Source organism: Protopterus annectens, chromosome 6.part1 (genome assembly GCF_019279795.1).
Source record: "Protopterus annectens isolate FY-2018-M chromosome 6.part1, PAN1.0, whole genome shotgun sequence".
NCBI lineage: Eukaryota > Metazoa > Chordata > Ceratodontiformes > Protopteridae > Protopterus > Protopterus annectens.
In genome coordinates, this window is record NC_056738.1 from 414,221,060 (window position 1) to 414,248,160 (window position 27,101).

Here is a 27,101-nt window from a genome sequence, read left to right on the forward strand (position 1 = left end):
CCATGGGGAAGGAGGCTTGGTAATCTTTAATGGAGAAGAGAGAACTTAGCTGGAGGGGCTGAGGAGTCCAATTCGGCCCGCCGTTTGTAGCTTCTCTCTCTCTCTCTCTCTCTCTCCCTTCTCTCTTTTCTGTCCTTTTTTGCCTCTCGCTCTCCCTGAGATGAGGTGGGAGGGTGAGTCCCTGACAGGGGAGGAGGGCCAGATGGTTGGGCAACTGCAGCCGCGGCTGTCGCTACAGTGGGAGAAGAGGAAGAAGAAGCTGACTCCACAGGTAGAAGACCTGCCAAAATCAGCTTGTGTTTCCTATCTCGCAAGGCCCGGGGGTTAAAGGCTGCACAGATCTGACAGCCTGAAAGGTGAGAAACCCCCAAGCAAAGAACGCACTGAGTGTGACCATCGGCTGGCGACAGCTTATGGCCACACTCATTGCACTTAGAAAAAGTAGTTTTCTGGCTTTCAGCCATACCCTTCACACAGACAGACACACACAGACGCACACATACACCGAAAGGGAAAAGAGGGGCCTACTAGGGCATAGAGATTACCAAGGATAAGAGGGGGATAGATTAGTTAAGAATACAACTAATATTTAAAAAATATAGAAAAAATACTACACACACACACAGCTAACAATTATACTACCCAAATATTTTAGAAAAATACAAGAATTGGCTACACTTGCCTGGAGCTTGAAAAATCCCGTGCTTGGCAAAGCCGCGGCAAACGAGATCTGGGGATTGGAAGGAGGTTGCAGGGTAGTATGGGTAAGGGGGTGGTGCTTGGAGCTCGGATCTTTAGCTTGGTATGCTGCCGGCTCAGATCCGTATCGGATCCGTAACCCACAGGTTGCTGATCAGATGAAGTTAACTACTTTAGATCTGTTGTTTCATATATTAATGACTGGACTGCTGAGATAAATAATGTTAGGCAAAGAACAAATAGAACACATTTAGGAAATGATGCAGCTACTGTCTGCAAAGATCATTCAACCCCTATGAAACAAGACAATGCCACTGAAAACGCTGGAATTCTGGATGCAAGTATTCAGTAATTTGGGGATCCGTTTTGTTTAGAAGTAAATAAAAAAAGAAAGAAAGAAAGGAAGAAGTTCACAACAAATAACAAGAAAGAAAAATAAACTGATTAATGACTAAAGGAAAGAGAATGCATACTAAAAAGGACACTACTTTGTTATGTAACACACAGTTTACAGGGAATGATAATATTTTTCCATCAGAAAACCTCCACTCTGCAGAAAAATGCATAATTTTTGCGAAAGACAAGGTAGAAAAAAAGGGGGAAGGGGCAGGTGAAAAGGAAGAAATCAAAACTGAATGTGGAAGGATTGGAGAAGAAAGAAGAGAAAGCCAGATGTTGACTATATGGCTCAAGCTGTGGATTTACAATGCCAGCTGGATGAGAATTTAATACACAGTGAAAACACTGGGATTAATAAGACTAATAGTGATGAAGATCTATCCTTCATAACAATTGATAGAGGAAATATTACTGTATTAGAAGCTGAAGATTCTTCAGAGCTAGCCAGTAAATATATTCTTGCAATTGAAGATTAGAGGAACTTAATTTGCAGACAAGATAATGAACATTGAATAGTGTTATGATTGCCAGGAGTAAAAATAGAAGATGTGAGACAAGCCTTGAAATGCCTTAATGTAAGCAAGTACAGATCCATTTTTATTCATGTAGGTACAAATGATGTCATCCACAAGGATTCTCTGACTGTTAGTATGGAACTGACAGCCCTCTTAGACAGTATAGCTTGTACTGGTGTTAAGATGTATTTTTCACAAATCACCTATAGAAAAGATAGTCAGGTCACTGTGAATGAAAAGATGTTTTGGGGTAAATACCTGTGAAGGCTGCCAGTCTAGCCAGATAGAATTTTGGAGATAATTCTGTCATTTGTAAATATTAATGTAAACCACAGGCTTGTTGTCTTAAATGGAAAAAAACGGCGGTTAGATGTGGAACTGCAAAAAAATGTAACAGTGCTCTCTGCTGACCACGTAAAACATGTTGTGACCCTTTGATCTAAAGTCGGCTCTGGCCTGTCTAGATGAAGACATTCTTTCTATTGTTTTAACCAAGATTGCTAGATTTAAACATGCAAATGTATTTTTATTGCTCTGCTTCCTGACCAGCTGCAAGATAACACAAGGAGATGTTAAGAATGTAAATGTAGTTTCTGTTAGCCTGGGAACACAGGGAAGTGTGAAGAATGATGTAATGGGAACCAGGAATGTGATTTTAAAAACAGAGAATCAGAGATTATTAAGCATTTTTGTCTTGACCATCCAGTCATCAGCACTGTCTTGCTCTAGATGCAAGTTATCTTAGATTTGTGTTTTCTCTTAGAAATAGCTAGAAACTAGAAAGATTAGACTACGTGTTTTTTCTGTGATGTCAGAACTGTACTACTGAATTATTTTAAGTATTTCTCTGTGATCTCTGAACTCTTGACTAGCACTGTGTAGTAAGAAGTATTGTCTTGTGTTTTTATTCTTTATTATTAAATACTTTAAACCCTTGCAACCGTGGCTGTTTTTGTAGATATAATTTAAGCTCTTTAGAGTACTTGCATGCCCTGGGTAAAATTGTACAAAGCCATTCCTATAGCTTTAGCCTCAGGCTATACTACCAATTGGATAATATTGCACAGTAATAATTGGACACCCTTTTTAAGGGCCTTTGAGTAGCTGATAAATATTAGCTGGGTGGTGGCAGTAATTTCTACTCTATAGTCTGGGTAAAAGGGGCACAGCTGAAGAACCTGTGCCAGCCTTCCCCAGAAGTGTCTGTGTGGTTGTATAAACTCTGATCTCAAAGTGTGTGTGTGTGTGTCAGCTGCTTGGGCAGGGACACGAAGCACTGGTTGGACAGAGAGGGTGCTGGAGATTTTAGCTTGCCCAGCTGGCTGAGAGCTGGACCCTATAGCTCTGCCAGTCTTTTTGGGGACCTGGAGAGCAAGGGAGCGACCAGCCCGGACTGACTATGATCTCTCTGTGCTCTTAAGGGAAATTGCACTTTACTGTGTGTATTTGTTATCTTTTACTCTTATATGAGACACCCCTCACTGGTGTTAGTGGTGAGGATTGAGGCTCCTTGATTTCTGGGCCAGGGCACGGGTGTCACAACACCTACATGAAAAAATGTCCCGTTTTAAAAACTGGAAATCTGTACAGCATTCAAGCCTAGTTTTGGACACACGTGTTCAGACAGGATGGCATGCATTTGTCAAGATCAGGGAAGAGAATTTTTGCAGCAAATATATTGCAATATTTGATGAACACTAGGCAGGATTTTTCCCAGGTTGAAAATTTAACAGTTTACATATAGCGACATTTGATGCATCTCTGATGGTTGTTAATGCTAGGAGCATTAATAATAAAGTTTTTTATTGGAAAATGTGCTACATTCCCACAAGATTGATGTTGTTATTGTTTGTGAAACATGGTTAAAGAACAATGACTGGAAACCAGTTCTGTCAGGGTATAAATGTTTTTACTGTAACAGACATTCTAACAAAAAATCAGGTGGAGGTGTTATGATAGGGATTAAAGATAGTTATGAGACCTATGACCATTACATGTTCAATGATAACACCAATACTATACACAGTGTAACTGTGACAATAAAGACAACCTTGGAACATATAACCGTTGTTGGAGTGTATAGACCACCAAAGTCAAGTGCAGATGACCTAAAGGAATTCATACATTTCTTGCATGAAACACAGGAGGGAATAATAATATTAGCTGGGGACTTAAATTTACCAGAAACAGACTGGAATAATATTGATTCAACAATGTTAGTAAGGCAATTATTCACAACATATATTCAGGAATAGCAATTGCTTCAAATTGTAAAAAACCTACCAGGGGATGGAACATAATAGACACTGTGTTCCTAAAGAAATTACTGTTACTTCAAGTCAAGTTTTACCACTGTTGATGTGCAGTGATCATGGGGTTATACAGGTTAAGTCATTGCTAGATAATTCTGCCAAACTGAAATCTAAACCAATGCGCAGAAGGTTAATTACAGATTATATGGAAGCAAAACAGTCACTATGTAAAACTAACTGGAGCAAGGTGTTCAGTGGAAAAATGGCAGATGGAATGTGGAACGTTTTGAAAGAAAAATTGTTTGAGTGCAAAAAAAAAAAAATGTTTAACATAAGGATCTAAGCAAACAACATCAGGGGATATATTTCCATAAGAACAAGATACCCGATTAAGGTGATAGACAAAAAATATAAGAAATGGAAGAGAGGTCAAATTACAATTTTGAAAACAGAAATAAACAAGCTGAACAAACAGATTAAGCATACTGTGAGACAAGATCAAGAAATATTTGAAGAAAATATCTATAAAGATATTGAGCAAAATAGGAAATCTTTTTATAGCTAAATAAAATGTGGAAGTAGTAAAGACACACAAATTGATAAACTGTGTGCAGATTCTAAAATTTATTCTCAGGTACAACAGATTATAGATATATTTACAAAATCTTATGCAAAACAGTTTGGCTCCACACAAGGGGTGGTAAGTTGTTCTTGTGACATCCAGGTAATCCTGGATACTGGAATCAAATTAGATTATATTGAAAAAGAACTGTGCAAACTGGATCCAAACAAAGCACAGGGAGGAGACGGAATTAGTAACAATGAACTGAGAACAATTCAGCAAGAACTTACAAAACCATTACATCTATTATTCACTAGGTCATATAAATATGGGGAGATTCCTCAAGATTGGAGACATGCACTTATTAAACCTGTCTTTAAGGGAAAGGGGAGTAGGACAAACCCACAGTCATATAGACCCTTAAGTCTACTTTCATATTGTGGAAAAATAATGCAAAAGGTAATATTGGATAAGTAATTGTCAGAACTGGATAGGTTGGCATTGGAAACCATATATCAGCATGCATATGTTGAAAATAGATCTATTACCACCTGTAACATGATGTTCTATAGCAAATAGCCCGAGGGCATTTATAAGCCTAGCCAGAGTGTTTCAGCTTTCGCTGCCCCATTGATTAATTAACTGAGCCTCTGTCAAGAAGAGCCAATGAAGTGATCCCAGGGGTGTATTTTCTGTTACCCATCCACTCATCAAGGTTTCTCTTGAAGAGTGTTAGTGAGGGGCTCTGCCTAATGTAGTTAGGAATTTTGTTCCAAAGCATGGGGAGTCTCTGTGACAGGAATCTATCGCTCCAGCATGTTCTATTTATTGTTGTGGTGAGGTTTAGCTCACTAGAGCGCGTGGCTCGCAGTGACTTGGATTTCTTTAGGTGGAACATGTCCATCAATTCTAAGTTGGACATAGCTTTGTAAGTCAGGCAGAGATCACCTCTGAGTAAGCGATATCCCACTGAGTACAGCCGGAGATTTTCCAATCGGGCTGCATAGGACATATGTTTGAGGCCAGTAATCCTCTTGGTGAGGTACTTTTGTGGTCTTTCCAGCTGTTGGAAGTGTTTTGTGAGGTACATCCCAAACGGGGGCATTGTACTCTATGATGGGTCTGATGAGTGACAAGCAGAGGGGCACTACAACCTCTTAACTTCTAGATGCGAACCCTTTAGTAATTAGATGGGCTACATAGAAGGATTTCCTAACTACTTTGACAATCATTGTCAAAGGAGAGATTACTATCTACTTGGGTCCCCAGATCTCTTATTACCTCTTCTGTATTAAGGGGGCTGCCAGCTATGTGGTAATTCATGGGTGTTTTGTTTTTCCCAAACTGGATGACTATGCATTTTTTGGCATTTAGCTTGAGACCATGATTTTGACACCAGGTTTCTGTCTTGGTAAGGCCCTTTTGGAGAATGTCCGTGTCAGCTGGAGAGTCAATTATGGCTCCCAGTTTGCAGTCATCGGCGAACTTGGTTAGCCATAGTCCTCCTGTGTTTGCCTGTACTTCTGAGAAGTATATGCCGAACAGTAGGGGTCCCAGGACCGAGCCTTGTGGGACACCACTTATGACTGGTTTAGAGTCAGACCTGAAGCCCGCTATTCTTACCGTGTGAGTTCTGTCTGTAAGCCAGTTGGCAACCCATCTCGTGATGTAGGGGCTTATGTTCAGGCTGCTGAGTTTTTCTATAATTCCCAAGTGGGGAATGGTGTCAAAAGCCTTGGCGTGGTCAAAGTAGGCTGTATGAACTACCTTCCCCTCATCTATGGCCTTGGTGACTGTCTCAAAGAAGTCAACCAGGTTTAGTAGGCACGATCTGCCCTTAACAAAGCCGAACTGGGTCGGGTCAAGTGTTTGGAGGTTCCCAGTGTCTTTGTTAATGAGTTCCATGATGATACGCTCCATAGCCTTGCAGACCAGGCTAGTCAGGCTTATGGGGCAATAGTTACCAGGGTCAGTTGTGGCCCCTCCTTTGAGGAGTGGAATAACCGTTGCTGTGCGCCATTCTATGGGCACGTAGCCTGTGGAGAGGCAGAGGTTGAACAGTGTGTTTAGATGGGGGGGTTAGTTTGTTCTGTAGTTCATGCAAGAAGCAGCCTGGGACACCATCTGGCCCCATTGACGCTGTGATTTTGGCTTTTGAAAGGGTTGTTTTCACCTGTGCGTCTGTGATTTCCGGAACACTATACTTTTCCGGTATTGTTATGGGCCCTTTTGGGGGTGAGAGGGGGGTGAAGTTAGCACTGAATCTATCGGGCCAGGATGTTGGCAATATCAGTGGGTTCAGTATATTTTGTGCTATTTTGCACTAGCTCAGAGCATATCTGCGAGTTGCCACTTAGATTCTTGACATAGCTAAAGAAGGCTTTGTGGTTATCTTTCGAATCCTTAGCTATTTTTCTTTCGAAGTTAGCCTTGGAGGATTTTATGAGGGACCTTAGTTTCTTGCTGATACTGATCAGGGATGTCTTTCCTTCTTGGGATTTGCTTTTTTTCTGATCTAGTTTCCTCTTTCTATTGTATAGCCTGTTTATGGCAGGGGTCCACCAGACTGTTTTCCTTCTCTTAGGGAGTGAGTCTTGGTTTTGCTAGGGATGGCACGATCCATGCATCCTTGTAGGTGCTCATAGAGTGCATTTGTAAAGGTTCCTGCATCTTGGACACTGTTATCCTTTAGCGTGGGGGCTGTGAAACTTACCACCTGTGTCTTAAGTAAGGTGAAGTTTGCTATAGAAAAGTTTTTCACTGTGGTTTCCTTGGATGGAGGTGGTGGTGTGGTGTGGACATCCAGAGTGATTAGTTTATGGTCTGATCTAACCAGTGACAGGTTGACCTCTGGTGTAGAACACCTGTCACCCATGTTATTGTTTCTTTCAGACCTAATGTTTTCACCGGATATGTTCTACAGTCTATATGCAGACAACCTGAAAATGGATAAACTGATTACATGTGTTACAGATAAGGCATGTCTGCAAAATAACTTGACTAAATTGACCATTTGGGCACAGGAGAACTCTGGTAAATACATCAAAAACTAAGCATGTGAGATTTGGGAGACATAAATTGAAAGGTTAATATTTAATACAACACACAGTGATTGAAACTGTAGACTCATTTAAGGACCTGGGTATATGGGAAGATTCAGCTATAAGTTTTTCTAGTCATATCAACCAATTGGTTAATGATAGCTACAGAACTATAGGTTGTATAACAAGATTTATAAAGTCTAGGAAATCAAAAATGGATGAAGTCATTGTTTGTTAGTCACATTAGACCCAAACTTGAGTATGGAATAATAATATGGAAAACCTATAAGAAAACAAGCATGAGTAAACTGGAAAGAGTACAGCAGAAATATACCAAGGGCATCCATGGATGTGAAAATATAAGTTATTATGAAAGACGAAAATATCTGAACGTGTACAGTGTCCCTTACAGATATCTAAGAGGAGATCTTACTCAGGTATATAGGAAATTTAGAGACAACTACCTCTGGGAATGTTTGGTGTTATCAAAAAGTACTACAGAATCATCAGACAACCTACGAAGAAGATACAATAGGAATGAAAAGTGTACAAATTGGTTCTCTGACAGATTAGGTGATGCATAGAATAGGCTACCAAATTACATTAAAGCAAATACTAGTTTAGATATCTTTAAGAACAGCCTGGACAGTTATTATGGGAACAAAGTGTTTTGGTATATTGGCAAGCTAGAAGGGCATTAATGCCCAAGCTTGAATATTTATATGTAAGTATACATTACACATAAATAATGAAAATGGAGACCACACATTACACAGTGACCTGAATAAATAAAGCTCATACAGAGATTATCCCAATGAAACCTTTTCCAATATTACAAAGAAAAATATTTCAAAGAAAACAGCACAGGAGTTGACTAGATGACTTGAGTTGGGAGAAGGAGATCAACTGGAAGAAAAACAGCAGAATGGAAATTAATGAATAAATGTGGAATTACAAAGCATCAATCACATTTGTGAAATATGGCTGAACAAGAAAACCTAGAAAAATCGGAATTTTTGACTTTCTTAAACTTGTAAGAGACTCCAAAGCATATGCCCTACTGCATGTCATTACTTTTTGGAAGAACATTAAGGAGAGGGGAAGAGGAACAAAAGAGGTAACTATAAGTAAAATATGTTTTTGTTCTAAATAGTATTTTTATAAAACATGACATGCTGCATGTTATACAGTAAAGCTTTTTCAGTAGTTTTTTGTGTGTAACAGGGATACTAAAGTAAACCGATGACCTTTCTTCTTATACTTTCTTTCTTCTTTTTCAGTTTCAAGAAGTATAGACAGTATAATGTAAAAAAAGAAGAAGAAAGCCTGGACAGCAGAGCATAAGTAAAATTAATATGCTTTTTCTTACTTTTGCTTATGAGAATGAGTGGATTAAAGCCCTTGGCTTGATCTAACAACAAGTTTTAAGTGGAAGCAAGTAAATAAAAAACACTTAATGTAGACTTCCAAAATGGCTGCACATTGAGTAACAACTTAACTCTAGCTCTCCCAGTGTGAAAACAGAAAATGAACAGAGAAGGCCAGTAGACTTTTGTGTTTCTGAGTAAATTTCAGTAACTGGCTAGTAAGTGTACTGCTTGGATGCCAGGAAAAAAGTAAGAAATACAGAGCACCTGGAAAAAAATCAGCTACAAAAATTGAGGAAGAAGCACTGACTGGGGAAAGTTCTGTAGCTGTTCAGCAAAAAGCAATGCAACCTCCAGACATGTCCTATATCTTCCTGTAGGTTACTGGAAGTCAACTGCACACAGAACTGGTTAAAAATAAATGAAACACTGATGGAGTATATCAACACAAACAATAAAAGACTGGAAAAAATAGAAGAAGCTTTAAACAGACATTCAGATAAGGAGATAAAGCTGCAAAAATCAGAGGATGAAATGACGAAAAGGCTGGCTGAATATGAGACTGCTCAGGAAGAGATGTTTAAAAAAAATAGAGTTAGAGGACAGAGCATGCAGGGAAAAATGGTGATTTTCAGCTATACCAGAGAAGATGGAAGGAACAAACTACATTAATTTTATGAAAGAACAAACAAGCAACTGGACTGGTATTCCACAGCATGAGTTGTTAGTTGAAAGGGCACATCATGCGTATGCTCCAAATCTGGCTATGAGAAAGCAACCTACACATTTAATAGTAAAGATGAAATCCTACCAGCAGAAAGAGTTGATTCTGACAAAACTGTTGCAGAAGGACAAAATTCTAAAAGTAGGAGACAGCAGAGTGTTTGTAGAGAACAATTAATCCTTGTACACCAGGCAGAAGAGTAGTAATTAATTCCATTATTCAGAGAATGTAGAGAAACAGGTGTGAGATTCCAGCTGTCTTCAATTTATTCTTCCCTGGAGGGACAAAATTATTTTTTGATGAAGTACATGCTAAGGAGGAAATACAAAAGTTTGTCTAACAAAAAGTGATCTGTGAAACAGAAGGAGATTCTGCTTCTCCTTCTTCTGGTAATAAAGACCACAGAGAGACTGTACCTGTGAAGCCTTTTCTACTGCTTCAATGGAAAATACTGGTGAGAAGGAAGGGAGCATGAGAGTTGACTGGAAAAATCAAGAGTAGGTGGGAAATGAAGCAGAAACAGGGTTTGGGAGAGGGAGATAAACAGTAATAAAACACAATGTGGGATTATTATGCAATAATTATATTTGTGAAACATGACAGAACAAGAAAATCTGGAACTATTGGACTTTTTCAGAACTTGCTGGACTTGTAGGTTACTCTAAAGTATATGCCCTACTTCAAGTCATTAATGTTCGGAAAAATAATTTGGACTTTGGGAAGGGGAAGAGAGGGAAGAAAGTTAACTATAAGTAAAGAAAACTTTTTTTCTTAATAGTACTATTTTCGTGGTGTATGGTTTCTTTGCATTCTATAAAGTAAGCTTTTCTCTGTTATTTTTAAGCATAATGGGGATTGTAAATAGGTGCTGTTGTTCTTTGTTTTCCTTTCTTTTTCCCTTCTCTCTTTCTTCTTGCTCAATTTTAAGAAATGTAGACACTGCAATATAAAAAAAAACCTGGTTAAAACAGCATGACAAAAGAAAATTAATGTGCTTTCTCTCATTCTTGCATGGAGAAATGACTGGATTAAGGACCTTAGATTGATTTAGTAACAACTTTTAAGAGAAAGCAAGTCAATGAAATGCAAACGAAAATTGAATATTATGAGGATTTTTTTTCTGTCAAATGAATGTATGCTTAGTAGCAATTCTGTATCTGGCCCTCAGGTCTCAGTGGAAACAATCTGATAATGAGAAATTGGATGTCTGGTTCTCATGTCTCCAAGGAGACAATGTGATAAAGAGAAATTGGTTACAGTCTGGTGAAGCGTGACTGTCTGAGGGAACAAAAAGAAGAGAGAAACTGGCTAGCAGATAATGTTCTCTGAAAGCATTCAGCGGTTTACCCAGCTGAGAGAGATATAAAGATAAGACAAAACCAGTTAGCACTTAGTAGAAGCACAGGCTGCACCATGCGCATTGGCGTGGATAACCTTTCTTTTAGGTTAACTCAATTCTATGAGTGTGGCTGTCAGTTTGGGTCATTTGTTCCTATTAGAAGGGTAAAACTTCAATATTTGAAGATGTACATAGTTTTGTGTGTTAGTATTAAATCAATAGGTTTTGGGGGCTATTTTTTGAGGGATTTCAATAAAACAAAAAGTTTTGTAAGATGTAATAGGCTTAAATGGATATGAATAAAAACAATAAAATGGTGAAACAATAAGCGGCTGCAGTGAATACACTCAGGTTTATTAACCACAAAGGTCACTTCATCAGACCATCCCATATAAATTGGGAGAGGAGCTCCAACAGTGATAAACAGGATAGAAAAGATAATAATGACATATGTAGTACTAAGGAGCTATTGGCAAAGGAAGAGGATTACACTGGCATGTTTTATATTCCACCTAAAATTGCTACAATGGAGCTTAAGAAAATTCTGGGAGAATTAATCAGTTTTCAGCAAGGAATATTACTTATAGGTGGGGACTGGAACTTGGTTTGCAACAGTGAAGTTGTGTCTGAGGGGCCCAAAAGGGAAAGTATAACAGAGAAGAGTAGATTTTTTAAGGCAGTTATGAAAATGTTTGGCTGGGAAGATGTAAATTCAGTACTAGGAGTTTGGAGTGAATTTACATATTATTCCCAAAGATATAAAAACTGGGCTAGACTAGACAGAATTTATATTTCACAAGAACATGTGCATTTAATTGAAGGTCTTAATACACACCCAATAACTACTTTAGATGATGCAGCAACAATAACTAAAATAAAAACACAGGGTAATGAAATAAAAATGAGACACTGACTCTTTCCCACCTATCTGTTAAAAAGACAACAATTTAAAGAATGGGTAGTGGAGATTATTCAGGAGCTATTAGAGAAGACAGAAATTTCTTCTGAAAATATAGCTAGGGAGTAGGATAAAATTAAGGTAGAGTTTAAAAACAGGATGGACATTAAAGAAAGGGAGCTATGGTTAAGAAGTAACAAGAATTATTTAGAGTGACTGACAAATGTTAAATTATTGCAGAAAATAGAAAATCTCACAGAACAAGAAGAGGATTAACTGCTGAATGCTAAGCAGAAAATAAGGGATTGCCTTGATAATATATACTAGTTTAGAAAGATTGTTGTTAAGCAACTGTATTTTGATAACACTAGAGCACAAAAACCTTCAGCACAACGACTCGGGCAACAGAAATTAGAAAGGGCTGTTGCCAAGCTTAAGGACCTTATAACAAGTAAAGTAACAAGAGATCCTGTAGAGGTATTAGAAATATTTCGGAAATTGAAAGCCTGTATAAAGCAGAGAAATATGGAAATCAAGAAAAGATACAAATTGAAAGGTTTATGGAAGAATTAAATATGCCAAGGGTAGAGGTAGAGAAGGCTCGTTACTAATGGTTAGGATAGGAGGAGATGAGATAAAAAAATTGATGTATAATCAACCTACAGGAAAGTCCCCAGGAATAGATGTTATTCCTGTGGAAGTTTGGAAGCTAGGAGGGGGAAAAACTGATAAAGATCTGAAAGGTTTTGTTTAACAGTATTTTAAGAGAAGGCCAACATCCTGGAAGAAAGCAGTGGTAGCTGCAATACCTTAAGAAGGTAAAGATCCATCGGACCTGGCTTCATACAGACTACTAAACCATGATTATAAAGTATTCATGTCCATAATGGCTAAAAGAATGAAAAGTAATTCCAAAATTGATAGATATGAATCAGTGTGGTTTTGTGGAGAGGAGGTAAACATTTGACAACATTAACATAACACTGATGATCCAGATGGAGCAGAATGTAAGAAAATACCATTGTTGTTTGGTCTTCAAGGAGAGAAAACATTTGTCAGAGTAAGTTGCGGTTTTTATGAGCAGGGCAATGGAAGCATTTGCATTTCCAGAAAAAAATATAAGGTTAATTAGGAAGATATTTGAGGGATCAAAGGTGGAAATTAAAGTGGGTGGGATCCTCTCGGATAAGCTCTGCTTGAGCAGAGGAACAAGGCAGCCATGTCCCCTTTCCCCTTTATTTGCATTATATTTAGAACCACTGGCAAAGAAAATAAGGACTCGGAGATTCAAGGATATAATCGGTATGCTAGTCAAGAAAAGCTGACTCTGTTTGCAGATATTTTATACCTGACAAAACCAGAAAGAGACATTACAGTGTTGTGGAGCATTTTGAGACAGTTTCAAATCTTTACAGGATACAAAATTAATGAAGCTAAAACAAGGGCAATAGCAGTAAATTGTGTAATCACACACAAATTGTTTCAGCAATATCCTTATTTTAAGGACATGATAAAATGAAGTATTTAGGAGTATGGATTAAAAATTATTCTGGTGTGGCAGCTAAGGTTATATGAGAAGAGACTAAACAAAAGATAATACAAAAACTGAGAAAATGGAAGCTTTATTATATGGATATGGATAGTAAGATACAAGCAGTCAAAATGTTTTTAGTCTCTTTAGTGTTATACACAGGTCAGGCATACTTTTATCAACCAGAGGAGAGGTTATGGATAGCAATTAATAAAGAGCTGAATGTTTATCTGGGAGGGGAAGACAGCAAGAGTCAAGTGGGATAAGCTGGTTCTTCCAGTGGAACAGGGCAGATTGGGACTACCCAGTTTGAAGAGGTATTTCAGAGCTACACAGTTAAGGCTCATATACATAGTACAAGCAAAAAACTATAATTCAAAGTGGAAAGGGATGATGCTGGAACAGGAGGAAGCTCAAGAAACAAGGAAAGACTGGTATTTTGGATGCAAGCCTTTAAGGAGAACAATAATCATACAGAATATTATATACATGAAGTAACAGAAATTGTTCTAAGAATCAAGCCAACATGGGAATGGAAAAAGGAGATTCTGCTGATAGGGATTACTGCAATTAGGGATATAGACAATAGGCAAGGGGGGGCTGAAATTTATTGGAGAAAACAGGCAAAGGAACCAATATACTGGGAACAAATAAACAGAGAGGGAAAGATGATGGAATGGGAAGATGCCAATAATTTATTTGGACTGCAGGTTAGAGATTGCCTTCCCTATCAAGGACTGATATCAGAGTATAGACAAAGAGAAAGAAATAGGCAGGTCCCAAATGAAAGATCAGCACTGGTAAGAGTTTTTAGTAGAATCTAGAACAGAAGCTGCCATTAAAAAAGGAATAATAAATATTGCATGACAACTATAAGAATCAATTAGAAGAGGTTAGAAATGATTGGGAAGCGAGACTGGGTAAGCAATTCACAAAGAAACAATGGGAGGATATATGTATGTATCTAGAATATTTAGGATTTTTGCTTGGAAATGTTTACATAGATATTTTATACCCCAAGTAAACTCCAGAGAATTTTTCCTCGAGTAGGTAACAAATGTTGGAGGTGTGACAGGAAAGAAAGAGGCAATTGGGAACATGTTTTCTGGGAGTGCAATTAATTGGTGGACTTTAAGGGCTCCCTGCAAGATGCACTGTTGGAGATGCTGGGTGGGCAGATTGGTGTGACGAGGGAGATGGTTTTTCTGAGTTATGATATAGAATCGGATCTGCCTACACATGGTAAGGCCTTTCTGTCTAATTATCGCAGTTGCCAAAAAAGCAATTACTAGAAAAGGGAAATCAAAATCTAAACCAACTATATTAGAAGTGGTGAATATAGCAGCAGCGATAACACTGGAATTGAGATCTTTAGAGTTAAGTAGAAGCAAGCTAAGTAGAAAAAAATGGGAATTGTGGGAACAATATATACAGGGGAGAAATGTGGTTTAAAAGAAGGCAGGACTTAATGAGCTATGTAATGTTTGAGTGAAAACGACTGGGTATATTACAAGTGATGTGTAATGTTTGCAACTGGGAGTGTGTCAGTATGGTTTCTGATGTAACATTCTTGCAACTAGGATTGTGTCAGTGTGGTTTGTTTTCATTTACATAACTGTGTGATTGCTTATGTTGTAAGTGATGGTTAAATAAGGATGTTTCTTGTTTAAAAATTAAAGGGGCAGGAACTGAATAATTTATGTAATGTTGCTTAGGTTATGTGATATATAGCAATATATGTGAAGCATAATGTTTGTTAATTTTAACTTGTTAATAAGCTTTGATTATTTTTATATAAATGTAAATGTGCATGTCACAAGTGATAATTCAATAAAGGTGTTTAAAAAAATACACAAAAATCTTCCAGCAATTATAAATTTTTTCAAAAGCTAAAATTGTATTGCCCTAGGATTGGATAATTTTGTCTGCTTGAGAAAACACTATCTACTATTTGTTTGATGGGTCTCATCAATGTTTTAGCACTGAATATATTTGGTCTTCTGATACATATTAATCTGATATATCTAGACAGTAACCAAACACTTAAATTTGGCATACTAGTGATTAACTTTGCTATTTCCTGTGTTCAAAAATCTTGGGCAGCAAACCTCAAATGATGCCCTTGCTGTCTAAGCCTAAGAGAAGAAATAGCTATGCTGTACTGCATCTATGCCATTGAACACAAGCCCATAAATGCAAACCAGAACAAAATATACAACCAAAGATGAACTTTTCAGATTACAACAATTGTGATACAAGGACATTAAGTCCTGTTTTTAAGTATAAAAATCACTGCACCTGAAGTGAAACGTATTTCTCAGTTAAAACAAAATCCACATTACAAATGACAAAGTTTCATTTTTCAGCTTCCCTGCAAGCATACTTACTCCATTAAAACTGCAAAAGGCCTACAAAATGTAGCTACCACAGTGACCACGGAAGAAGAAAAAAAATCAGCAATTATACAGGCATACAGGACATGCCCATAAGGTAATAGCATCACCTGTTCTGTTACTTAAATCAGCATACCCTAATAGTCACTTTACCTGTATTCAACAGTGTAAAAAAGATACAGCAAAAGGTTCAGCAAAACAGAGTTCAACGTTCAAATAATACAGTTACAATTCTGCCAACATAACACGAGCCTCTTCTCTCCCCTGCGAGTTTTAGTATCATCACTACATAAAAGACTTCTACCTTGTGTCTAGAATTAAAATCTAACAGTATTAAAGCAAACAACTAGAATTATTATCATGACATAAACAGAAGTATAATTTCCAATGTTAATGAACAAAATTAGCTAGGACCTATTTTATCGTAGATCACCTACTTAACTTCACAAGTCACACTGATAAAAATCCCTGCTAAAGTTTAATTCAAACTAAAAATGTGCTACTGTACCTCCTACCACCTCATTCCTAATTCCCACAAAGCCATAGCTAAAAATGATGTAATACCCAAACTACACTATACTTTATCCCTACTATCCTGGCACTTGGCCTATAACTGCCATAATCTACAGACTGATGAATTAAAAATCAGTTAAGTCTGCACTTCTTGATAGCTGCATTACACATCTCTTCCTTGTTCTACATAAAATGCATGGTCACCCTATAATTTACAGAGCTACACTTTTAATAGGTGCCCTTATTTTCAAAATCCTACGTTTTGGCTATTGCCTACAACTCAGAAGAAAGCTCACAAACGCAAAACTACTCACTTAAAAGTAGCCAAGAAGTTTAATGTCTATGCCTAGATTCAAACAAACCATAGGGAAAAAGCTTATTCCACAGCACGTCCTGCTCTCTGAAATAATCTCCCAAATGATGTTAAATTTAACATTACCCTAGAAACTTTTAGGAAATTCCTGAAAGAACACCTCTACAAAGATGCTAAATGCTCTTACTTCCAATATGTTGACTAATGGTACTACCCACATACTAAATCAAAGGACCTGCAGTGCTGCTTAATGTAAATATTTGTATTTGCACACTTGCATCCATGTAAAGCATTTCACACTAAATACCGTTACTAACCATTATACAGGTTTTTTTAATCTTTCTCTGTATTTATTAGTATGCATTATACATATTTGCATTTTTATCTTATTATAAATAACTGCCAATCATTAGCGGACCGGAGTTCCGCTGTGGCGACCCCTAACCGGGAAAAGCCGAAAGACACAAACAAACAATCTTATTATAAATGTGTTGTTTTCCAATGCACTGATACCCAAACAGTGACTGAAAAGGGTCAATCAGTCAGTTCACTTACTGGCAAATAAATGCTAAAATAAAATATGTGCACATTTTTCATTGTGTAATTAAATCCAAAATAATAAATTTCTGCAAAAAAATCTAGGAATCAGGATGGTTAAAAAAAATAAGTTAATTAATTATTAAATCAGCTGTTAGCTTGGTTCTCAAAAATATTCAATCACGCAAACGGGAGGGAGAGAGAGAGAGTGTGAGAGTGTGAGAGAGTGAGTGTGAGAGAGTGAGTGTGTGTGAGTGTGTGTGTGAGTGTGTGAGTGAGTGAGTGAGTGAGTGAGTGAGTGTGTGTGTATGCATGCATACATGGACTTGTGTTTAATATACCTATATGTATAAAAATGTATGCAATTATTTATTTTTACTACTTCTTACATACACTCCCATGATTTTGCTGACAACAGGTGTAGGAACTAGACTTCTTGAAATGTATTCCTATTTTATTTTTTATTCTCTCCTATGCGATTAAAAATTTTCTGTTCTCTCAAATTCCATGGTCTCCTTCAATAACCTGTGCTATTTCCCACTACTCTCTGTAACTATCAATGCTGCTGTAATCCAGCCATTATTTCGGGTCTACTTCACATTGTTAAAGGCTGACAATATCGAAGCTGATATTGCCGGCACCAGATTAGCGAAAGCAAACAACATCGAACGTTTAAACAGAAATCTCCATAAGGGGAGATTTCCGTTTAGTTCAATGTAGTGCGGTCTCAAAGTTGGTATATTTAAGTAGTGTTGGTGTGGGGGGTGCAGGTGGGTTTGCCCCCCTGCTTGTAAAGGTAAGCTTTTATTTATTTTTGTTTTTAGGCATTTTTTTATCTTTCGATGTTTCAGAATTCGATAATATGGTGTCGACCGTATCAGATTCGATATTCTGAAACTTCGATAAGATAATATAAAAGCATTATTTCTTGTATATGTGGACCCTGGATAAACTGTATAAAGTGCATCTTTCCAGTGTTATAAATATGCAGTCAGAAAGTTAACTAACTGCATGACTTGACTTGATTTATACCACACAAGTAACAGGAATATATTGTATTGATTTTATTTGTTAGCAAGGTAAGCCTACTAGACACAAGTATCTCTTTTCTGGGTTGACCCAAGAGAACAACTTCAATAAGTGACTCGCTTAAAGTAACACAAAAGGCAAACAGAGTGCGAAGGAATCAAACACTACACCCTTAACTACAAGCAGCAGCTTGTTAATTTACAGACTTAATCCCCTGTGCTAATGTAATGGAATGTTTTAATAACAGACAACAGCATTCTTATATTACACCATCTAAGAACATAAAATATGTATGACAACACTGCACATTTCATTAAATGCCTGTACAGTGGATATAAAAAGTGCACACACCCCTGTTAAAATGTCAGGTTTTTGTGATATAAAAAAGTGAGACCACAATAAATTATTTCAAAACTTTTCCCACCATTAATGTGACCTAGAACCTGTACAATTCAATTGAAAAACTAACAAATCTATTAGGGGAAAAAATATAAAAAATAAAAAACGTTCAATAAGCTGGTTGCATAAGTGTGCACACCCTTAAACTAATCCTTTGTTGAAGCATCTTTTGATTTAATTACAGCATTCAGTCTTCTTGGGTAGGAGTCTGTCAGCATGGCACACCATGACTTGTCAATATTTGCCCACTCCTCCTTGCAAAAGCACTCCACATCTGTCAGATTGTGAGGGTATATTTTGTGCACAGCCCTCTTCAGGTCATCTCACAGATTTTCTATTGGATTTAGGTCTGGGCTCTGGCCGGGCCATTCCAAAACTTTAATTTTCTTCTGGTGAAGCCATTCTTTTGTTGATTAGGAAGTATGCTTGGGGTCATTGTGTTGAAAGGTGAAATTCCTTTTCATCTTTAGCTTTCTAGCAGACCCCTGAAGGTTTTAGGCCAAAAAGTGACTGGTATTTGAACTGCTCATAATTCTCTCCACCTTGACTAAACCTCAGTTCCAGCTGAAGAAAAGCAACCCCAAAGCATGATACTGCCATTACCATGCTTCACCATGGGGATGGTTTTCTTTTGGTGATGCAAAGTGTTGTTTTTGTGTCAAATAACCCTTTTGGAATTGTGGCCAAAAAGTTCAACCTTGGTCTCATCAGACAATAACACATTTTCCCACATTCTTTTGGGAGGCGATGCATTGTTTTGCAAATTCTAGCCGGGCCTGAGTGTTTTTCTATGTAAGGAAAGGCTTCTGTCTTGCAACCCTACACCATAGTCCAGACATATGGAGAATACAGAAGACTGTTGTCACATGTAGTACACAACCAGTACTTGCCAGAAATTCCTGCAGCTCTTTCAGTGTTGCTGTAGGTCTCTTGGCAGCCTCCTTGACCAGTTTTCGTCTTGTCTTTTCGTCAATTTTGGAGGGACGTCCAGTTCTTTGCAATGTCACTGTTGTCCCACATTTTCTCCACTTTTTGATGACCATCTTCAGTGTGTTCCATGGTATATCCAATACTGTGGAAATTTTTCTGTACCCTTCTCCTGACTGATACCTTTCAACAATGAGATCCCCTTGATGCTTTGTAAGCTCTCTGCGAACCATAGCTTTTGCTGTAGCACACAACTGAGTAAATGTCAGGAAAATCCTACTAGGACAGCTGAACTTTAATTGGAGCTAATCAGAGTCTCTTTAATTGATGGCAGGTGTGTACCCAAGAAGACTGAATGGTATAATCAAAAGGTGCTTCATCAAAGTATTAGTTTAAGGGTGTGCAAATTTATGCAACCAGCTTATTGTACATTTTTTTATTTTTTATATTTTTCCCCCTAAACAGATTTGTTTGTTTTTCAATTGAATTGTACAGGTTAGGTCATATTAAAGGTGAGAAATGTTTTGAAATGATTTATTGTAGGCTAATTTTTTATATCACAAAAACCTGGCATTTTAACAGGGGTGTGTACAGTTTTTATATCCACTGTATATGTATGTATATGCTTGCGTGTGTGAGTCACCTGTACATGTTTAAATACTCTTCTGTTCTACTAAAGTTATTCATGTTAACATTCAAGATCTAGACTAAATTATCACAACAACTAGTTCTGAATTACCACCAGCTGTTATTTATGTCTACTGCTTTATTTTAAGTGATTCAGTCAACACAAACATGACTGTAAGGCTTGCATTACACCACCAAACAAGTATGAAAACACCTTATATTCATATTCGCACTATGAATAGTTTTTCAGCTACACTGCAGTATACATTTTAGGTTTCCAAGAGTGATACTTTCATTTCACAGCTAGAATAGTAGATCCTCTTTCAAAATTCATTTTAAACTATGCAGTGTGAGTCTACCACTGGTAGACCCTTATAGCAACAGTGCTTGTAGAAAAAAAACTCATAATCAGCTCAGACATTTCTGTTTAACATTGGTACTGTAAATGTAACAATCCAAATGTCCAAAGACCACTATGGAATCTCAAAGTATAGTTATTTCTAAAAGCATTTAATGTACTTCTAATGCGTTTTTACATATCTGACCTGTATTTCAGGTCTGTAGATTGTGGAAAATTTATGTTGCATTTAGAGCAATTAAGATGAATATACTTTCTTAGATGTATGATTTGTATTTTACACATGTAGAGAGCATGTCAAATGTGTGCTGGTTGCTGCTGAAAAGGCTCCTTGGATGGGATCACTTACCTGTTTAACAAATAAAAACAATACTTCCCTGCACTGTAAATTTAGTTCTGTCACTCATGCTAGCTCCTTCCCCCAATGTTATTACTAAGCTCTACTCTAGCCATATTGTATTATATGCATTCATATGATGCACCCCTCTCTGATTTCTGTTCTTTAAAGTAAATATTCATAGCATCTGTAACCTCTCCTGACATGAGGACTAATCCATTCCTATTAATATTTTAATAACACTTCTACAATGATAATTGCAGCAGTGGTGGGCTTGAAAAACAAATGCAAACGAATGCACTTCTTTAACAAAAACAGTTACTGAGCATCTTTAATCAAGTATTTGAAATTAAGTTTCTGAAGTACAAGTGTTAAACAGATGCCTCCATCACAACATGTATTATATGTGTGCGCTATTACTTAACTATTTAAAACGAACTAGTGTATCTTTTCAACAGGCATTTGTCACACTTTTCACTACTACTACTACTACTACTACTACTACTACTACTACTACTACTACTACTACTATTACTACTGCTTTTTTACACACTAGTTTTTAGGGTTCTTCTGTTTCACATTTACACACATACATTTAATAACATGTGCAGCTTTACCATGAATTTATTAAACATCCTATATGGTCTCAATTGGTCTAGTGTGGATTGTTTTTTTTTTTCTGCTCTCCAGCAGCAACAACACTCCAGACACGATTTGCGGGCACCACCTTTACTACACCGTATGGTTAGTTAATATTCTGAGACATGTAATAAGGCACGTATATAATACATTCTATCAGCTTGTTTACAGTGTTCAAAAATGTAGTTTATAGGCATAATCCAGGTCCACACAATGCAAGAAATAATGACTAGGGTTCCATTACTGATAACACCACAATGATTTTTACATCAAAGAAGTACAATTAAAATCAACAATTCAGTCAAAGAACTTTTCAACAGAAAGGTTTCAATGCCCAAGTTGTTATGCTTCTTTTAGCTATTGACAGCGAAGCACATTTAATGCAGTGGTTTTAAGCCACGAGTGATTACGCAGTGACATATTAAAGTTAAAATAATACATTTGCTCTACACTGCTACAGTTTACTTTCAGCAAAAAGTGTCATACTAACCCCAGAAGAGCGAGACGGCCGGGGACATTAAAGACAAATCCGAATAATAAACGTAGTTCTAAAATAAGCTGAGTCTCTTTTTTTCCAAATGATACCTCACATACAACTTGTCATCTAAACAAGTGAAATTATAATGCTTCCCCCACTAGTTACATGAATACAGAGTTCCCCCGTTTTGTTTTGTAAAACATAAAAACAGTCCGTGGCTGTCACAGATTGGTTCGTGTCAAACATGAGCCAATCGAATCGCGTTTTAAGAGCGATGCAGACCAATGAAAGTAAAGGCCTCTGCAATACTATGACCAATTAGGGAATGCACCGATAGCGTACCCTCCAGAGATGTTGGGCCGGATGACAAATTTTGGGCAAAGTCTTTCTGTCAACTTCTTCTTTGCGTGCCGTCCCTGGGGAGTTTTTATGATACTTTTCTGTTAGCGCAGAGTGACGTTAGTAGTAGTGTTTCTCCATCGATGCTACTTAGTATTTCGTTTTACATGTATTATTACAGGGTTGCCAGACGTATATATTCTTCAGGACAAACGGTTATTATTAAGATTAGGACTATCACTTTACTCCTCTTTTCTTCTGCGACCCTACTCTTGGTAGATAGTTCCCTCAACGTACAGGGTAGATGGCCGAACAAAGCGTACCTGCAACTCATGCAAGAGATTAGGTTTTACATTGTAACCACAAATAAACGCTAGTGTTGTTCGTAAGATGTTGATGGCTTCCAGTCGTTCCAAATATATATTTATACTTTTCTGCAAGTTCACAGTTTTCGATTTGAAAGACAGAGAAGTCCAAGGAGTGTGTCTTAAAATTTCTTCGCTCAATAAATCTGGAAAAAGCCTAAAATAATGTGGCACCAAAGGCCCAAATCTAGGGAAGAACGTATTTTAAATACTGCCCTTATAAACTTAGAAAGTTTATTGAGTGACATGCTTTGTGTTAGCATGCATTTTCTGAAGGATATGAAGTATTAACCTCAACTCTATGCCGTTATTGGGAGACTTAAGTCCTCTTTTAGTTGCCAGATAGCCACACATTTTATGAGAAACAAACTAAAAATATGAAGCAAAAGTCTGAGCAGTTGAGAGGTATGCCAATGAGGGTTTTTATCATGCGAAGAGATACCCTAACCCGGGTGTTAGTCGTAGATAGTTATTATACTTTTCAACTGTGCAGATTTTCAAAGCACGTCCAGATTTTTTGCCTCATATTCTGGACTATGCCTCCTAAAATTTGTGGTTTTCTGGCGAATCATTAAAAACTGAAGTCAGTAAATAATGACAACATTTGAGTTTCAAGCTTCATAACTTTTCAACCCTACATGGTAGTGCCAGGAGCAGCCTACGGTCAACTCATGCCCTATGGAAAAGGGCTCCACGGTGTCCCCTACCACACCACCTGGTGCCCCAATCCTAGTATACCTACACCAGATAAATACTGGAAAAGCACCCCTGCTAGAACGGTGCCCTAGGCGGCCACCTAGTTGGCGTATGCCTAAGGCCGGCTATGGGTAGTGCAAAACCTGTTATTTGAGAAACTCTCTGAGAATAATATTTAAAATCTGTCCCCATTTCTGGACCTTTGTCCCAGTTTCTTTTGGCTTTGGCCAGATTTATTGTACTAAGAGCTTGAGAGGTATGATTATGTCCTTTTAAACATTTAAATACAGGTCACTTTAATCCATGGCATCCTCAAAAAGGGACAAAATCCCAAGGTGCAGCAGCCATGGAATTGTTATAAGTGTCAAGGCTGGTGGCCTTTACCCACCATCCGTCCCCAAACACCAAATGTAGAAACTATTTTAACAAAATAAAAATGTTCCTGCAGGTGCTACACAGCTGCTGAGTGTTGTCCCTTTACATTGGCTGTGGCAAGACTACTGCTATATAGCCCCCTCCAACACACTGCCTTCCTTTATCCATCCTCCTTTTCTTTTATGTTTTGGAATGATAAGCAAGTCATAGGCCTTACCAATTTGTTCTCTGCCAATGATATCCCAATGCCTAGCAAACATTCTAAAACTTATGTAGCCCTTTCAACATGCCTTTGATGCTGCCATTCCTACAATGAGAAAACCATTTCTCAGCGATAGCCCATGTAGCCACACATAGTAGGATGCTCTGTTACACATCATATAACTCATCCCCTTACACATCTCAATGAGCAGGCACTAAAAGTCGTAGCAGAGGGTCAGGAAGAGGAGCATTTACTCATTTTCTACAATATACTAGACCATGTATAGTTAGTGGTAGTGAGTTTTTTTTGTATAGGCTTAGTTTATGTATTGTATTTCCCCAAAAATAAGACTGGGTCTTATACTTTTCCCCCCGCTGAAATACGCATTAGGGCTTATCGGGGGATGCCCTATTTACCCTCTCGTACAACAATCTACATTTATTAATGTACAAAAATCGACATTTACTAATGTACACAAATCGACATTTATTCATGTATACAAATCAATGTTTATTTATGTACACAAATTGACACTTATTTGGTACTTTTCCATTATTGGGCAATGGTTCTAGGTAATGTGTTAACAGTTGTGTGAGAATTCTACATAAATAGTACAACAAATATTTCAACTTCAAAATATTTACACCTTGGCTTTCACAATGTAATATTTCGTGCTTAACAGAAAGTGAAGAAAAATCTCAATACATGTGTATTGGAGGAGGGGAATAAAACAGGTGAATAACTGCCACTTTTTCAGTGGTGATGCTTTCTTTATTCTTTACCCAAACTGTAAGAGAAGAATGATGGAAAGTCATAAAAATGAAGTCAGGGAACTAGTGGCCTTACTTTGTAATTACCCTTTGATAATGAAACGTTACCTTAATACAATAAAGTCATAAAACTGACAAGAGCTTGCTAGCAGCTGAAAGCAGAAGCAATCCATTCTGTTGCCCCGATAACAGAAAAGTTATTCAAATACAGTCATGTCATCTTCTTCTCAATTTGTTCTCTGCCAATGATACCCCAATGCCTAGCAAACATTCTAAAACTTATGTAGCCCTTTCAACATGCCTTTGATGCTGCCATTCCTACAATGAGAAAACCATTTCTCAGCAATAGCCCATGTAGCCACACATAATAGGATGCTCTGTTATACATCATATAACTCATCCCCTTACACATCTCAATGAGCAGGCACTAAAAGTCATAGCAGAGGGTCAGGAAGAGGAGCATTTACTCATTTTCTACAATATACTAGACCATATATAGTTAGTGGTAGTGAGTTTTTTTTGTATAGGCTTAGTTTATGTATTGTATTTCCCCAAAAATAAGACTGGGTCTTATACTTTTCCCCCCGCTGAAATACGCATTAGGGCTTATCAGGGGATGTCTTATTTACCCCCTCGTACAACAATCTACATTTATTCATGTACAAAAATCGACATTTATTAATGTACACAAATTGACATTTATTCATGTATACAAATCAACGTTTATTTATGTACACAAATTGACATTTATTTGGTACTTTTCCATTATTGGGCAATGGTTCTAGGTAACGTGTTAACAGTTGTGTGAGAATTCTACATAAACAGTACAACAAATATTTCAACTTCAAAATATTTACACCTTGGCTTTCACAATGCAATATTTCATGCTTAACAGAAAGTGCAGAAAAATCTCAATACATGTGTATTGGAGGAGGGGAATAAAACAGGTGAATAACTGCCACTTTTTCAGTGGTGATGCTTTCTTTATTCTTTACCCAAACTGTAAGAGAAGAATGATGGAAAGTCATAAAAATGAAGTCTGGGAACTAGTGGCCTTACTTTGTAATTACCCTTTGATAATGAAACGTTACCTTAATACAATAAAGTCATAAAACTGACAAGAGCTTGCTGGTAGCTGAAAGCAGAAGCAATCCATTCTGTTGCCCCGATAACAGAAAAGTTATTCAAATATAGTCATGTCATTTTCTTCTGGAACATTGTCATGTCATAAGTCTCCAACTCCCAATTTCTGGCCTGAATTTCTTGCGACTCCATTTCCTGTAGAACCATTGGCCCCAATCTGTCATGCCTAGCAATAGAGCTTTCCTTAAATGTGTACTGCTTGTCCATGTATCCTGCTTGTTGTGCATTGGCAACACAGCTGTCAGTGATTTTATCCCATGAATTCTTCACCTAAGTCACAACCTCTTGCAGGCTAGGCTTCACAAAGTTTCCACGCTGATTTCTCTCCATTCTATTTTCAATGTAGTTATTGAGTTCCATGTGCAAATGGTCCTTCAATGTCTTGTTTATTGCATTATCAAGAGTCTGGAGATAGGCAGTCATTCCTGCAGGAATCATTATTTGATCTATTCTTCTCTGTGCAAGGAAGTTTTTCATGTCTTAAGCGCGGTGAGTGTTGGCTGAATCCCAGACTAGCAGATCTCTTTTGCCACCTAGCAAAACAAGTGGCAGCATTACATCGACCCACTTCCTTATAACTGCTTGTGTGCACCAGGCTTTTTCAGTTTCAAGAATGTAAATGCCTGAAACACGTTCAATCTTATCTTTCTTGCCCTTACTAATTATTAGAGGTGGTTCTTTCCATCTAGATGAATTGCCAAAATACAGATAACGTGCACTTTCATAACCAGTGGAGGGAATGTAGATTGACGAGGCACCCCTCTGATCAATTGTTGTTTGAGATCCTTGGCCCATAAACTCTGCGGTTTCATCCATAGCAATCATGTTGGAGAGTTGGCATTTAGAAAAGTCGATGCCATCAACAAAGGACTTGAATGCAAGTGCACGTTTAATAACTTCAGTATCTTCCAGCTTGAACAGTGTTGTTGATCTTCTTAGAGACAGTTCATATCACTGAAGGAAGCCATCCGGCCAATGTTGTGATGCTTTGAATTCTTCTGGGGATATTTCTGTGTTGCCATTGCGAGGGCAAATGCTTGAATATCAGCCCTGTGCACAACCAAAACCTTTGCTCTCCTGTTAGCAATCCATTCACAGATGATGTCTTCCAGCTCAGGAAATAATGGCTGCCAACCTGATCCACACTTGCACTTCTTAGCATTTCCCTTGTTCACCTGTTGACTCAAGCTATCGTACTCTGCTCGCCATTTTCGGACCATTCGGAGATCCAACTTCTCTTTGCAGAAAGCCATCAGATTCTTTCCCTAGGAGTCCTCCACGATTCCTTTCTTGTACTTGACGAAATAGCTCTTTCTTTTTGCACTCATCTTGTC

The 27,101-nt window shown here is 37.6% G+C and overlaps 1 protein-coding gene across 1 annotated transcript in view; it reads right to left on the reverse strand.

The window, feature by feature from the left end:
• SYVN1 (synoviolin 1) overlaps positions 1-22,027 on the reverse strand; it is a 1,102,750-nt gene extending 1,080,723 nt beyond the window's left edge. Inside the window, exon 1 of the mRNA XM_044075840.1 lies at positions 21,890-22,027. Coding sequence (XP_043931775.1) covers positions 21,890-21,917 — 28 coding nt within the window. The 5' untranslated portion in view covers positions 21,918-22,027. The remainder of the gene's footprint in view (positions 1-21,889) is intronic.
• Between the last annotated feature and the right edge of the window lie 5,074 nt (positions 22,028-27,101).